The sequence below is a fragment of the Mustelus asterias genome, chromosome 11 (assembly GCF_964213995.1).
Source record: "Mustelus asterias chromosome 11, sMusAst1.hap1.1, whole genome shotgun sequence".
NCBI lineage: Eukaryota > Metazoa > Chordata > Chondrichthyes > Carcharhiniformes > Triakidae > Mustelus > Mustelus asterias.
This window is the reverse complement of record NC_135811.1, coordinates 1,109,485-1,124,441: the sequence shown is the minus strand read 5'-3', so window position 1 is coordinate 1,124,441 and position 14,957 is coordinate 1,109,485. Positions and strand designations below refer to the sequence as shown.

The window sequence follows — 14,957 nt, the reverse complement described above, 5'->3', positions numbered from 1 at the left end:
GGAGGGCGGTTTGCAGGGAGTTAGCTTTTTTTGGGAGGTTTTGGGGTTTTTGGGGAGTTGGGTTTTTGGGAGTGGGGTTTTTTGGGAGCGGGCTTTTTGGGGAGTGGGGTTTTATGGGAGCAGGGTCTTTTGGGAGCAGGGTTTTTGTGTGGGGTTTTTGTGTGGGGGTTTTTGTGTGGGGTTTTTGTGTGGGGGTTTTTGTGTGGGGGATTTTGTGTGGGGTTTTTGTGTGGGGTTTTTGTGTGGGGTTTTTCTTTGTGGAGTTGGGTGATGTGCTGATGAATTCTCTTCTCCTTTCTCAGGTTCTTCGGGAGCTGATGGTCAGCATGGACAGCGAGGTAAATCCAGCAGCCAATTGAATAACAGAGAGCACAGGGAGGAGGGGCAAGAGAGGAAATAGGGAGAATGGGGTGACTTGGGGAGAAAGGAGGCACGGTGGTGACTGGGGGCGGGGCCCCTGGGGGTGGGGTTAATGGGGGCGGGTTAATGGGAATGGGGCTAATGGGGGCAGAGTGACTAGGGGCAAGGTGTCTGGGAGTGACTTGTGGCATTGCAATGAGTGAAAGCGCACGTATGAGGAAGGTGTAATTGGTAGAGAGCTGAAAGGTCGAGGAGTCGGGGATATTAGGAAGAGAGAGTGGAATGGGGAGGGGGTGATTCTTGTATGAACTGAATAAATGACGGTTCTCACTCTTTACTATCAGGTGCACAAGGAATACGAGGTTTACCAGGGTTACCTGGAGACCCAGGTCCCCGCGGTGAGTAAAGCAGCTACATTGACAGACATTCCCTGGGGGTTTGAAACCTCTCCAACAATTTACACTTCACTGTCTGAGCACCTGTCACATTCAGTAAAGGCTGGCTTTAGTACCTCAGTACTAACCTCAGTAGTACCTCACTACTGACCCTCTGACAGTGCAGTACTCCCTCAGTACTGACCCTCTGACAGTGCAGCACTCCCTCAGTACCGACCCTCTGACAGTGCGGCACTCCCTCAGTACTGACCCTCTGACAGTGCAGCACTCTCTCAGTACTGACCCTCTGACAGTGCGGCACTCCCTCAGTACTGACCCTCTGACAGTGCAGCACTCCCTCAGTACTGACCCTCTGACAGTGCAGCACTCCCTCAGTACTGACCCTCTGACAGTGCAGCACTCCCTCAGTACTGACCCTCTGACAGTGCGGCACTCCCTCAGTACTGACCCTCTGACAGTGCGGCACTCCCTCAGTACTGACCCTCTGACAGTGCAGCACTCCCTCAGTACTGACCCTCTGACAGTGCAGCACTCCCTCAGTACTGACCCTCTGACAGTGCGGCACTCCCTCAGTACTGACCCTCTGACAGTGCGGCGCTCCCTCAGTACTGACCCTCTGACAGTGCGGCACTCCCTCAGTGATTGCCATTGAGCCAAGCAGACACAGGCCAGGTTTAATGATGTAACTATTGATTTTTTTACAGGTGAACCTGGTACCCCTGGAAAAATTGTTAACATTCGAGGTGAGTGGAGTTGGACTCTTGGGAAGCAGGAAGAGGCCATTCAGCCCTTCGAACCTGTTACACAGCATCAGGAGGAGGCCCCATTCAGCCCCCTCAAGCCTGTTACACAGGAACAGGAGGAGGCCATTCAGCCCCTCGGGCCTGTTACACCGAAACAGGAGGAGGCCATTCAGCCCCTCGGGCCTGTTACACCGGAACAGGAGGAGGCCATTCAGCCCCTCGAGCTTGTTACACTGAACAGGAGGAGGCCATTCAGCCTCTCGGCCTTTTACATAGGAACAGGAGGAGGCCATTTAGCCTGTTTAGCCTGTTCTGTTATTTGAAGCGATCATGTTTAACCAATAACTGAAGCTCGTACACAAAGCTGTCTGTGATTGGGAGACTCTGTTTTGTAATCGTTATGGATCTGATACTGAGGTTAAATTGGTTCAATTTCACTCCTTTAGGATCAGAGAGATCGGAGGTTATACAGGGACCCCCAGGACCTCCTGGACCACCCGGACGCCCAGGACGATCAGGTAGATACACAAATGAATGGCAGATGGTAACGGAAGCACCCAATGCCTCACCTCCCGTGGGAGTGAATGTCAGAAAGCTGAAGGAGGTCACTGAGGCACTGCTCATGCGTAACCCGAGTAACTTGGGTCCCACACGTCACGCCTCACCTTCCTGACCCCCGACCGACTGACATTAACATGTATGTTCAAATGACAAAGCAGGAGCTTTACTGTGTATCTATCCCCGTGCTGTACCTGTCCTGGGAGTGTTTGATGGGGACAGTGTAGAGGGAGCTTTACTCTGTATCTAACCCCGTGCTGTCCCTATCCTGGGAGTGTTTGATGGGGACAGTGTAGAGGGAGCTTTACTCTGTATCTAACCCCATGCTGTATCTGTGCTGGGAGTGTTTGATGGGGGACAGTGTAGAGGGAGCTTTACTCTGTATCTAACCCCGTGCTGTACCTGTCCTGGGAGTGTTTGATGGGGACAGCGTAGAGGAAGCTTTACTCTGTATCTAACTCCGTGCTGTATCGGTGCTGGGAGTGTTTGATGGGGACAGTGTAGAGGGAGTTTTACTCTCTATCTAACCTCATGTTGTAGCTGTCCTGGGAGCCATAGAGACATAGAAGTTTGCAGCATAGAAACAGGCCCTTCGGCCCAACTTGTCCATGCCGCCCTTTTCTTTAATCACTAAGCTAATCCCAATTGCCCGCGTTTGGCCCATATCCCTCTACACCCATCGTACCCATGTAACTGTCCAGATACTCCGGAGACCCGAGTGAACCTTCTGGGGTCAGATTTAAATCCCATCACAGCAGCTTGTAGAATTTAAATTCATTTCATAAACTCTGGAACTGAAAACTAGTCTCAGTAACGGTGACCATGAAACTATCATCGCTTGCTGCAAAAACCCATCTGGTTCACTACCGTCCTTTAGGGAAGGAAATCTGCCGTCCTTACCTGGTCTGGCCTACATGTGACTCCAGAGCCACAGCAATGTGGTTGACTCTAAGCTGCCCCCTGAAATGGCCGAACGAGACACTCAGTTCAAGGGGCAACTAGGGATGGGCAATAAATCCTGATCCAACCAGCAACGTGCATATCTGATGTAGAATAAAAAATGATGATGCTGTTACATAACCCAACTAAGTCTTTGTTATTCTACGTCCTGCCCCACAGGAGAGAGTATTGTTGGACCCCCAGGACCACAAGGACCTGCAGGTCCTAAAGGTGAGTGTGTTAATTATCGCTAATCAAAATCAAGCAGCGAATGGCTGGGATCCTTTCCTCACCGAGAAACACAAGACTTCAGGCAGGGCTGCAGAGGAGCTACAGGGGTGCGGAGGGACTGCAGGGGTGCAGAGGGGCTGCAGGGGTGCGGAGGGGCTGCAGGGGTGCGGAGGGGCTGCAGGGGTGCGGAGGGGCTGCAGGGGTGCGGAGGGGCTGCAGGGGTGCGGAGGGGCTGCAGGGGTGCGGAGGGGCTGCAGGGGTGCGGAGGAGTTGCAGGGGTGCGGAGGAGTTGCAGGGGTGCGGAGGGGCTGCAGGGGTGCGGAGGGGCTGCAGGGGTGCGGAGGGGCTGCAGGGGTGCGGAGGTGTTGCAGGGGTGCAGAGGAGTTGCAGGGGTGCGGAGGAGCTGCAGGGGTGCGGAGGAGCTGCAGGGGTGCGGAGGGGCTGCAGGGGTGCAGAGGGGCTGCAGGGGTGCGGAGGGGCTGCAGGGGTGCGGAGGAGCTGCAGGGGTGCGGAGGAGCTGCAGGGCTGCAGAGGGGCTGCAGGGCTGCAGAGGGGTTGCAGGGGTGCGGAGGGGTTGCAGGGGTGCGGAGGGGTTGCAGGGCTGCAGAGGGATTGCAGGGGTGCGGAGGGGTTGCAGGGGTGCGGAGGGGTTGCAGGGGTGCGGAGGGGTTGCAGGGCTGCAGAGGGGTTGCAGGGGTGTGGAGAGGTTGCAGGGGAGCAGAGTGGAGAATTGAGGGGATTACAGGGTCAGGAATGTGTGGAAAGGAGACGGTGGGGAATAAGGGGGTTGGGAGGATGGGTGTAAAGTGGGGAGTGTTGCAGCACGGAGGGGAGGGATCTGGAGGGTAGTAGAGAGGTTTGGGAAGGAGGTGTGCGCGGTGGGGCTGAGTGCTGGCACTGGTTTCTCCGTCCGTGCCGCTCTGATATTTCACCCTCTGTTTCCCAGGTGACACAGTGGAAGGTTCTCGGGGACCGCCCGGGCTCCCTGGCGCTGCTGGGATACCGGGTGAGTGTTTGACATCATCATCTCCAACACAAACTATTCTGGACACACACACAGTGTCTGCACAAAAACACTCAACACTGACTCCATCCCCAGGGAATCGGGCACTGCTTATCACAGACCAATCCGCTGGGTGTCCCAAATATTACTGCTGATGGTGTTTAAAAGAACATAGAACATAGAACATAGAACAGTACAGCACAGAACAGGCCCTTCGGCCCACGATGTTGTGCCGACCTTCATCTGAAACCAAGATCAAGCTATCCCACTCCCTACCATCCTGGTGTGCTCCATGTGCCTATCCAATAACCGCTTAAATGTTCCTAAAGTGTCTGACTCCACTATCACTGCAGGCAGTCCATTCCACACCCCAACCACTCTCTGCGTGAAGAACCTACCTCTGATATCCTTCCTATATCTCCCACCATGAACCCTATAGTTATGCCCCCTTGTAATAGCTCCATCCACCCGAGGAAATAGTCTTTGAACGTTCACTCGATCTATCCCCTTCATCATTTTATAAACCTCTATTAAGTCTCCCCTCAATCTCCTCCGCTCCAGAGAGAACAGCCCCAGCTCCCTCAACCTTTCCTCATAAGACCGACACTCCAAACCAGGCAGCATCCTGGTAAATCTCCTCTGCACTCTTTCCAGCGCTTCCACATCCTTCTTATAGTGAGGTGACCAGAACTGCACGCAATATTCCAAATGCGGTCTCACCAAGGTCCTGTACAGTTGCAGCATAACCCCACGGCTCTTAAACTCCAACCCCCTGTTAATAAAAGCTAACACACTATATGCCTTCTTCACAGCTCTATCCACTTGAGTGGCAACCTTTAGAGATCTGTGGATATGGACCCCAAGATCTCTCTGTTCCTCCACAGTCTTCAGAACCCTACCTTTGACCCTGTAATCCACATTTAAATTTGTCCTACCAAAATGAATCACCTCACATTTATCAGGGTTAAACTCCATTTGCCATTTTTCAGCCCAGCTTTGCATCCTATCTATGTCTCTTTGCAGCCTACAACAGCCCTCCACCTCATCCACTACTCCACCAATCTTGGTGTCATCAGCAAATTTACTGATCCACCCTTCAGCCCCCTCCTCTAAGTCATTAATAAAAATCACAAAGAGCAGAGGACCAAGCACCGATCCCTGCGGCACTCCGCTAGCAACCTGCCTCCAGTCCGAAAATTTTCCATCCACCACCACCCTCTGTCTTCGATCAGACAGCCAGTTACCTATCCAATCGGCCAACTTTCCCTCTATCCCACACCTCCTTACTTTCATCATAAGCCGACCATGGGGGACCTTATCAAACGCCTTACTAAAACCCATGTATATGACATCAACCGCCCTCCCTTCATCAACACATCAGAACAAAGAACAATACAGCACAGGAACAGGCCCTTCGGCCCTCCAAGCCAGCACCGCTCATGTGCCCAACTAGACCATTCTTTTGTATGCCTCTATTCCCAGTCTGTTCATGTGGCTATCTAGATAAGTCTTAAACGTTCCCAGTGTGTCCGCCTCAATCACCTTGCTTGGCAGTGCATTCCAGGCCCCCACCACCCTCTGTGTAAAATACGACCCCCTGACATCTGTGTTGAACCTTGCCCCCCTCACCTTGAACGCGTGACCCCTTATGTTCGTCACCACCGACCTGGGAAAAAGCTTCCCACTGTTCACTCCATCAATGCCCTTCATAATTTTATACACCTCTATTAGGTCGCCCCTCATCCTCCGTCTTTCCAGGGAGAACAACCCCAGCTTACCTAATCTCTCCTCATAGCTAAGACCCTCCATACCAGGCAACATCCTGGTAAACCTTCTCTGTACTCTCTCCAAAGCCTCCACGTCCTTCTGGTAGTGTGGCGACCAGAACTGGACGCAGTATTCCAAATGTGGCCTAACCAACGTTCTATACAGCTGCAACATCATATGCTAACTTTTATATTCTATGCCCCGTCCAATGAAGGCAAGCATGCCATATGCCTTCTTGACCACCCTCTCCACCTGTGCTGCCACCTTTAAGGATCTGTGGACTTGTACACCCAGGTCCCTCTGTGTGTCTATACTCCTGATGGTTCTGCCATTTATTGTATAGCTCCCCCCTTACATTAGATCTACCGAAATGCATCACTTCGTATTTATCTGGATTAAATTCCATCTGCCATTTCTCTGCCCAATGTTCCAGCCTATCTATATCCTGCTGTATTCTCTGACAATGTTCATCACTATCCCCAACTCCGGCAATCTTCGTGTCGTCCGCAAACTTACTGATCACACCAGCTACATCTTCCTCCAAATCATTTATATATATCACAAACAGCAGAGGTCCCAGTACAGAGCCCTGTGGAACACCACTAGTCACAGACCTCCAACCGGAAAAAGACCCCTCCACTGTTACCCTCTGTCTTCTATGGCTAAGCCAGTTCTCCACCCATCTAGCTAGCTCACCTTTTATCCCATGAGATTTAACCTTTTGCACCAGCCTGCCATGAGGGACCTTGTCAAACGCTTTACTAAAATCCATATAGACGACATCCATGGCCCTTCCTTCGTCAATCGTTTCTGTCACCTCCTCAAAAAACTCAACCAAATTTGTGAGGCATGACCTCCCTCGTACAAAACCATGCTGTCTATCGCTAATGAGATTATTCAGTTCTAAATGCGCATATATCCTATCTCTGAGAATCTTCTCCAACAATTTCCCTACCACGGACGTCAAGCTCACCGGCCTATAATTACCCGGGTTATCCTTGCTACCCTTCTTAAATAACGGGACCACATTTGCTATCCTCCAATCCTCTGGGACCTCACCTGTGTCCAGTGAAGAGACAAAGATTTCTGTTAGAGGCCCAGCAATTTCATCTCTCGCCTCCCTGAGGAGTCCAGGATAGATGCCATCCGGCCCTGGGGATTTGTCTGTCTTAATGTTTCCTAAAAAGCCGAACACTTCCTCCCTTATAATTGAGATTTTTTCTAACGGGTCAACACATCTCTCTGAGACACTCCCAGTCAACAGGTTTCTCTCCTGTGTGAATACTGATGCAAAGTATTCGTTTAGGATCTCACCAACTTCCTTTGGTTCTAAGTATGATTCCCCTCCTTTGTCCCTGAGAGGTCCGATTCTTTCCCTAACAATCCTCTTGTTCCTAACGTATGTATAAAATGCCTTAGGATTCTCCTTAATCCTGTCTGCCAAGAACATTTTGTGACCCCTTTTTGCCCTTCTAAGTCCCTGTTTGAGTTATTTTCTACTTTCTCTGTATTCCTCCAGTGCTCTATCTGTTTTTAGCTGCCTGGACCTCATGTATGCCTCTTTTTTCTTTTTGATTATTTCACTGGTTATCCACGGCTCCCGAATCCTACCTTTCCTATCCTTCCTCTTTACAGGCACATGCCTGTCCTGCAGTCCTATCAACTGCTCCTTAAAAGACTCCCACATGCCAGATATGGATTTACCCTCGAACAGCATCTCCCAATCAACAGCCATCAATCCTGCCTAATCCGGCAGCAGTTAGCCTTCCCCTAGTTCATAGAACATAGAAAGCCACAGCACAAACAGGCCCTTCGGCCCACAAGTTGCGCCGATCACATCCCCACCTCTAGGCCTATCTATAGCTCTCAATCCCATTAAATCCCATGTACTCATCCAGAAGTCTCTTAAAAGACCCCAACGAGTTTGCCTCCACCACCACCGACGTCAGCCGATTCCACTCACCCACCACCCTCTGAGTGAAAAACTTACCCCTGACATCTCCTCTGTACCTACCCCCCCAGCACCTTAAACCTGTGTCCTCTCGTAGCAACCATTTCAGCCCTTGGAAATAGCCTCTGAGAGTCTACCCTATCCAGACCTCTCAACATCTTGTAAACCTCTATCAGGTCACCTCTCATCCTTCGTCTCTCCAGGGAGAAGAGACCAAGCTCCCTCAACCTATCCTCATAAGGCATGCCCCCCAATCCAGGCAACATCCTTGTAAATCTCCTCTGCACCCTTTCAATGGCTTCAACATCTTTCCTGTAATGAGGTGACCAGAACTGCACGCAGTACTCCAAGTGGGGTCTAACCAGGGTCCTATAAAGCTGCAGCATTATCTCCCGACTCCTTACCCATAGGACAACACTCATCTTTTTCCATTACTATCCTAAAGTTTACAGAATTGTGGTCACTATTTGCCACATGTTCCCCTACTGCAACTTTGATGACCTGACCGGGCTCATTACCCAGTACTAGGTCCAGTATAGCCCCCTCTCTAGTTGGACTGTCAACATATTGTTCCAAAGAGCCTATCTGTACGCATTTTATAAATTCTTTCCCGTCCAGGCCCCCAGCCCTAAGCGATTTCCAGTCTATATAAGGGAAATTAAAGTCTCCCACTACAACAACCCTATTTTTTTCTGCACCTGTCCAGAGCCTCCTTCCATATCCGTTCCTCAACTGCCCGTGGGCTGTTGGGAGGCCTGTAGTATACCCCCAGCATAGTGACTGCGCTCTTCCTGTTTCTGAGCTCCACCCACAGATAATCTGCACTGACCCTCTGACAGTGCAACACTCCCTCAGTACTGACCCTCTGACAGTGCAGCACTCCCTCAGTACTGACCCTCTGACAGTGCAGCACTCCCTCAGTACTGACCCTCTGACAGTGCAGCACTCCCTCAGTACTGACCCTCTGACAGTGCAGCACTCCCTCAGTACTGACCCTCTGACAGTGCAGCACTCCCTCAGTACTGACCCTCTGACAGTGCAGCACTCCCTCAGTACTGACCCTCTGACAGTGCAGCACTCCCTCAGTACTGACCCTCTGACAGTGCGGCACTCCCTCAGCACTGACCCTCTGACGCTGCTGCACTTCCTCAGTACTGACCCTCTGGCAGTGCGGCACTCCCTCAGTACTGACCCTCTGACAGTGCGGCACTCCCTCAGTACTGACCCTCTGACAGTGCAGCACTCCCTCAGTACTGACCCTCTGACAGTGCAGCACTCCCTCAGTACTGACCCTCTGACAGTGCGGCACTCCCTCAGTACTGACCCTCTGACAGCGCAGCACTCCCTCAGTACTGATCCTCTGAAAGTGCAGCACTCCCTCAGTACTGACCCTGACAGTGCAGCACTCCCTCAGTACTGACCCTCTGACAGCGCAGCACTCCCTCAGTACTGATCCTCTGACAGTGCAGCACTCTCTCAGTACTGACCCTCTGACAGTGCAGCACTCCCTCAGTACTGACCCTCTGACAGTGCAGCACTCCCTCATAACTGACCCTCTGACAGTGCGGCACTCCCTCTGTACTGACCCTCTGACAGTGCGGCACTCCCTAGGTTTTCCACTGGGCATGTTGTTGGGACGATAGGTTGAAGTGTCTGGATTGGGAATTGAATGTCATGATGTGGAGATGCCGGCGTTGGACTGGGGTAAACACAGTAAGAAGTTTAACAACACCAGGTTAAAGGTTTAACCTGGTGTTGTTAAGCTTCTTATTGGGAATTGAACCCAGGACTGGTTGAGTGGGAGTGTGCTACCCACTGACTGACAATTTCGGAGCTTTCCTCGGCTGCGACTGTGCTGGGTTTACATTGGCTGAGGGAAAGCTGTCCTCCCAGTGATTCCCTCCGCATCCTGTGGCCTTCCTGACGCCCTCTCCCGGCACCTGGAGAGAGGCCTGGATCAGGGAAGACCAGGTGTCGGAATATCATGTCAGCAAAGAGATGTTTCTCATTCAGCATCATCAAACCAAGGAGCCGACAGTTCAGTTCCCGATATTCCGCGCAATGTGAGCCCGGTGCTAACGGCTCATTTGGAAACATTCCCGTTATTCCCCGGACTCTGGGAGCAGAGGAACTTCCCCCAGCGACTGGCACTGAGGTGATTACCATGGACTCACTGTATAGAACATTCCACCCCATCACTCCATAGACTGACTCTCTGTACCATAACTCCGAAAGTCCAAAGAGAGCGAACTCATCACTCTCCCCTCACTCTGTCCTCCAGGTGAAGGTAAACCAGGTCCCCCTGGACCCCCCGGACCCCGAGGAACGCCAGGCACTGAGAGTTCTACTGACGACAGAGGTAACTCATCTCGCCGTGTCTGTGCTTCATACTGAACCACGCTCTCACTACTGGCAACATGAGAGTGTGTCAGTACAATTAAAGTGACGATTAAATATCAGAGTTTGCTCATTTTATCAAACATTTTAATCAGATTTGCTGTCTCCCACAGGCCCTCTGTTTGCCGGACCCCCTGGACCTCCCGGGCCCCCAGGACCTCCAGGTAAACACACCATTTATCCCACTTTCCAGTTGGCTTTGGCCCGTTTCCCGGCCTGTTCCACACACCCTGTTCCGTCTCCAGTTTGTCTGTGTCAGTGCTCAGAGTTTCTCCAGGTTAGAACAATCCCCTCAACTCCAAACGGCAGATTGTGGGAGCAAACATTCCAGTGCCAGAGGGTAAAATCTTCAACATTCCCAGCCTCAGGTTAGCGGCCTCTGAACCCAGTATACTCTTACACCAGCTCTGGACACTGGACTCAGCCAGCAAACTGACCACAGCACTGGACACTGGGCTCTGGCTGGCTACTGCACTGGACACTGGGCTCTGGCTGGCCGCACTCTGGCTGGCCGCACTCTGAACACTGGGCTCTGGCTGGCCGCAGCTCTGGACACTGGACTCTGGCTGGCCGCACTCTGGCTGGCCGCACTCTGGACACTGGGCTCTGGCTGGCCACTCTCTGGCTGGCCGCACTCTGAACACTGGGCTCTGGCTGGCCGCACTCTGAACACTAGACTCTGGCTGGCCACACTCTGGCTGCACTCTGGCCACTGGGCTCTGGCTGGCCGCACTCTGGACACTGGGCTCTGGCTGGCTGCATTCTGGACACTGGGCTCTGGCTGGCCGCAGCACTGGACACTGGGTTCTGGCTGGCTGTGCTCTGGCTGGCCGCACTCTGGACACTGGGCTCTGGCCAGTCTGAAGCTGGTGCAGTGAGCACAGTCCATGCAGGATGAGTGGGGATTTCAGACTGACCTAGTCGCTCAGTGTTCGTGCTAGATTCTGATTGGAAGATTGGGGGAACCAGTGGGCAACATTTCCACAGGGATTTGGGGAATATTGTCACCTTTCACTCCACACTGGATTGTATCAGTGGAGATTGTGTGAGGTTTTTGGAGCAGTATCACAGCACTAATACAAAACTTATCTACATTACAGGTCGGCAAGGTTACAAAGGTAGGAACGTGGTTTACCAGATACCCAGAGGGCAGTGTATCAGAGTGTTACAGTGAGGGGTGTGGGGTATATCAGAGTGTTACAGTGAGGGGTGTGGGGTATATCAGAGTGTTACAGTGAGAGGTGTGGAGCATATCAGAGTGTTACAGTGAGAGGTGTGGGGTATATCAGAGTGTTACAGTGAGAGGTGTGGAGCATATCAGAGTGTTACAGTGAGAGGTGTGGGGTATATCAGAGTGTTACAGTGAGAGGTGTGGAGCATATCAGAGTGTTACAGTGAGGGGTGTGGAGCATATCAGAGTGTTACAGTGAGGGGTGTGGGGTATATCAGTGTTACAGTGAGAGGTTTGGGGTATATCAGAGTGTTACAGTGAGAGGTGTGGAGCATATCAGAGTGTTACAGTGAGGGGTGTGGAGCATATCAGAGTGTTACAGTGAGGGGTGTGGAGCATATCAGAGTGTTACAGTGAGGGGTGTGGGGTATATCAGAGTGTTACAGTGAGGGGTGTGGGGTATATCAGAGTGTTACAGTGAGGGGTGTGGGGTATATCAGAGTGTTACAGTGAGGGGTGTGGGGTATATCAGAGTGTTACAGTGAGGGGTGTGGGGTATATCAGAGTGTTACAGTGAGGGGTGTGGGGTATATCAGAGTGTTACAGTGAGGGGTGTGGAGCATATCAGAGTGTTACAGTGAGGGGTGTGGGATATATCAGCCTGTTACAGTGAGGGGTGTGGGGTATATCAGTGTTACAGTGGGGTATATAAGCGTGTTACAAAGAACAAAGAAAATTACAGCACAGGAACAGGCCCTTCGGCCCTCCAAGCCTGCACCGACCATGCTGCCCGACTTAACTAAAACCCCCTACCCTTCCGGGGACCATATCCCTCTATTCCCATCCTATTCATGTATTTGTCAAGACACCCCTTAAAAGTCACTATTGTGTCTGCTTCCACTACCTCCCCCTGCAGCGGGTTCCAGGCACCCACCACTCTCTGTGTAAAATATCTGCCTCGTACATCTCCTTTAAACCTTGCCCCTCGCACCTTAAATCTATGCCCCCTAGTAATTGATTTGTTACAGTGAAGGGTGTGGGGTATATCAGTGTTACATTGGGGGGGTGTGGTGTATAGAACATAGAACATTACAGCACAGTACAGGCCCTTCGGCCCTCGATGTTGCGCCGACCAGTGGAACCAATCTAAAGCCCCTCTAATCTACACTATTCCAATATCATCCATATGTTTATCCAATAACCATCTGAATGCTCTTAATGTTGACGAGTCCACTACTGCTGCAGGCAGGGCATTCCACGCCCTTACTACTCTCTGAGTAAAGAACCTACCTCTAACATCTGTCCTATATCTTTCACCCCTCAATTTAAAGCTATGTCCCCTCGTGTTAGCCATCACCATCCGAGGAAAAAGGCTCTCACTATCCACCCTATCTAATCCTCTGATCATCTTGTATGCCTCTATTAAGTCACCTCTTAACCTTCTTCTCTCTAACGAAAACAACCTCAAGCCCCTCAGCCTTTCCTCATACGATTTTCCCACCATACCAGGCAACATCCTGGTAAATCTCCTCTGCACCCTTTCCAACACTTCCACATCTTTCCTATAATACGGCGACCAGAACTGTACACAATACTCCAAATGCGGCCGCACCAGTTTTGTACAGTTGCAGCATGACCTCCTGGCTCCGAAACTCAATCCCTCTACCAATAAAAGCTAATACACCGTACGCCTTCTTAACAACCCTTTCAACCTGGGTGCCAACTTTCAGGGATCTATGCACATGGACACCCAGATCCCTCTGTTCACCCACACTACCAAGTATCTTACCATTAGCCCAGTACTCTGTATTCCTGTTACACCTTCCAAAGTGAATCACCTCACACTTTTCCGCATTAAACTCCATTTGCCACCTCTCAGCCCAGCTCTGCAGCTTATCTATGTAAATCAGTGATACAGTGAGGTGTATGGGGTACATCAGTGTTACAGTGAGGGGTGTGTTATATCAGTGTTACAGTGAGGGGAGTGGGGTATATCAGAGTGTTACAGTGAGGGTTGTGGGGTATATCAGTGTTACAGTGAGGGGTGTGGGGTAAATCAGTGTTACAGTGAGGGGTGTGGGGTATATCAGTGTTACAGTGAGGGGTGTGGTATATCAGAGTGTTACAGTGAGGGGTGTGGGGTATATCAGTGTTACAGTGAGGGGTGTGGGGTATATCAGTGTTACAGTGAGGGGTGCGGTGTATATCAATGTTACAGTGAGGGGTGTGGGGTATATCAGTGTTACAGTGAGGGGTGTGGTATATCAGTGTTACAGTGAGGGGTGCGGTGTATATCAATGTTACAGTGAGGAGTGTGGTGTATATCAGTGTTACAGTGAGGGGTGTGGTATATCAGTGTTACAGTGAGGGGTGCGGTGTATATCAATGTTACAGTGAGGGGTGCGGTGTATATCAGTGTTACAGTGAGGGGTGTGGTGTATATCAGTGTTACAGTGAGGGGTGTGGTGTATATCAGTGTTACAGTGAGGGGTGCGGTGTATATCAGTGTTACAGTGAGGGGTGTGGTGTATATCAGTGTTACAGTGAGGGGTGTGGGGTATATCAGGGTTACAGTGAGGGGTGCGGTGTATATCAGTGTTACAGTGAGGGGTGTGGTATATCAGTGTTACAGTGAGGGGTGTGGGGTATATCAGGGTTACAGTGAGGGGTGCGGTGTATATCAGTGTTACAGTGAGGGGTGTGGTATATCAGGGTTACAGTGAGGGGTGCGGTGTATATCAGTGTTACAGTGAGGGGTGTGGGGTATATCAGTGTTACAGTGAGGGGTGTGGTATATCAGTGTTACAGTGAGGGGTGCGGGGTATATCAGTGTTACAGTGAGGGGTGTGGTATATCAGTGTTACAGTGAGGGGTGCGGTGTATATCAATGTTACAGTGAGGGGTGCGGTGTATATCAATGTTACAGTGAGGGGTGTGGTGTATATCAGTGTTACAGTGAGTGTTCAGCTGATTGGTTCCCCTTTTGCTCTCTGTAGGTGAGGCTGGTCAGCCTGGATTGTCGGCTCCATCTGGAGGGGGTAAGTGTGAACCTCCTGTCCCTGTGTCTATTGTTGTGAAATTGGTGTACCCAGACCCTATCCCCAAACCCCATATATTTACCCTGCTAATCCCTCTGACACTAAGGGTCAATTTAGCATGGACAATCCACCTAACCCACATGTCTTTCAGACTGTGGGAGGAAACCGGAGCACCCAGAGGAAACCCACACGGACACGGGGAGAACGTGCAAACTCCACACAGACAGTGACCCGAGCTGGGAATCAAACCCGGGTCCCTGGCGCTGTGAGGCGGCAGTGCTAACCACTGTGCCACCGTGGGAATTGTATTTATCAGCAGCATTCCATTAGAACTGTGTTTTATTTGGTTTGTTAATAGTTTAGTTAATAGTTTAGTTAATAGTTTAGTTGATAGTTTAGTTAAT

The 14,957-nt window shown here is 51.2% G+C and overlaps 1 protein-coding gene across 1 annotated transcript in view; it reads left to right on the top strand.

Moving 5' to 3' along the window:
• The window catches only part of LOC144500302 (uncharacterized), a 138,081-nt gene that overhangs the window by 66,188 nt on the left and 56,936 nt on the right, over positions 1–14,957 (top strand). The window contains exons 31-40 of the mRNA XM_078222989.1: positions 303–338; positions 705–758; positions 1,460–1,498; positions 1,945–2,016; positions 3,176–3,226; positions 4,173–4,232; positions 10,229–10,306; positions 10,458–10,508; positions 11,445–11,462; positions 14,512–14,553. Coding sequence (XP_078079115.1) covers positions 303–338; positions 705–758; positions 1,460–1,498; positions 1,945–2,016; positions 3,176–3,226; positions 4,173–4,232; positions 10,229–10,306; positions 10,458–10,508; positions 11,445–11,462; positions 14,512–14,553 — 501 coding nt within the window. The remainder of the gene's footprint in view (positions 1–302; positions 339–704; positions 759–1,459; positions 1,499–1,944; positions 2,017–3,175; positions 3,227–4,172; positions 4,233–10,228; positions 10,307–10,457; positions 10,509–11,444; positions 11,463–14,511; positions 14,554–14,957) is intronic.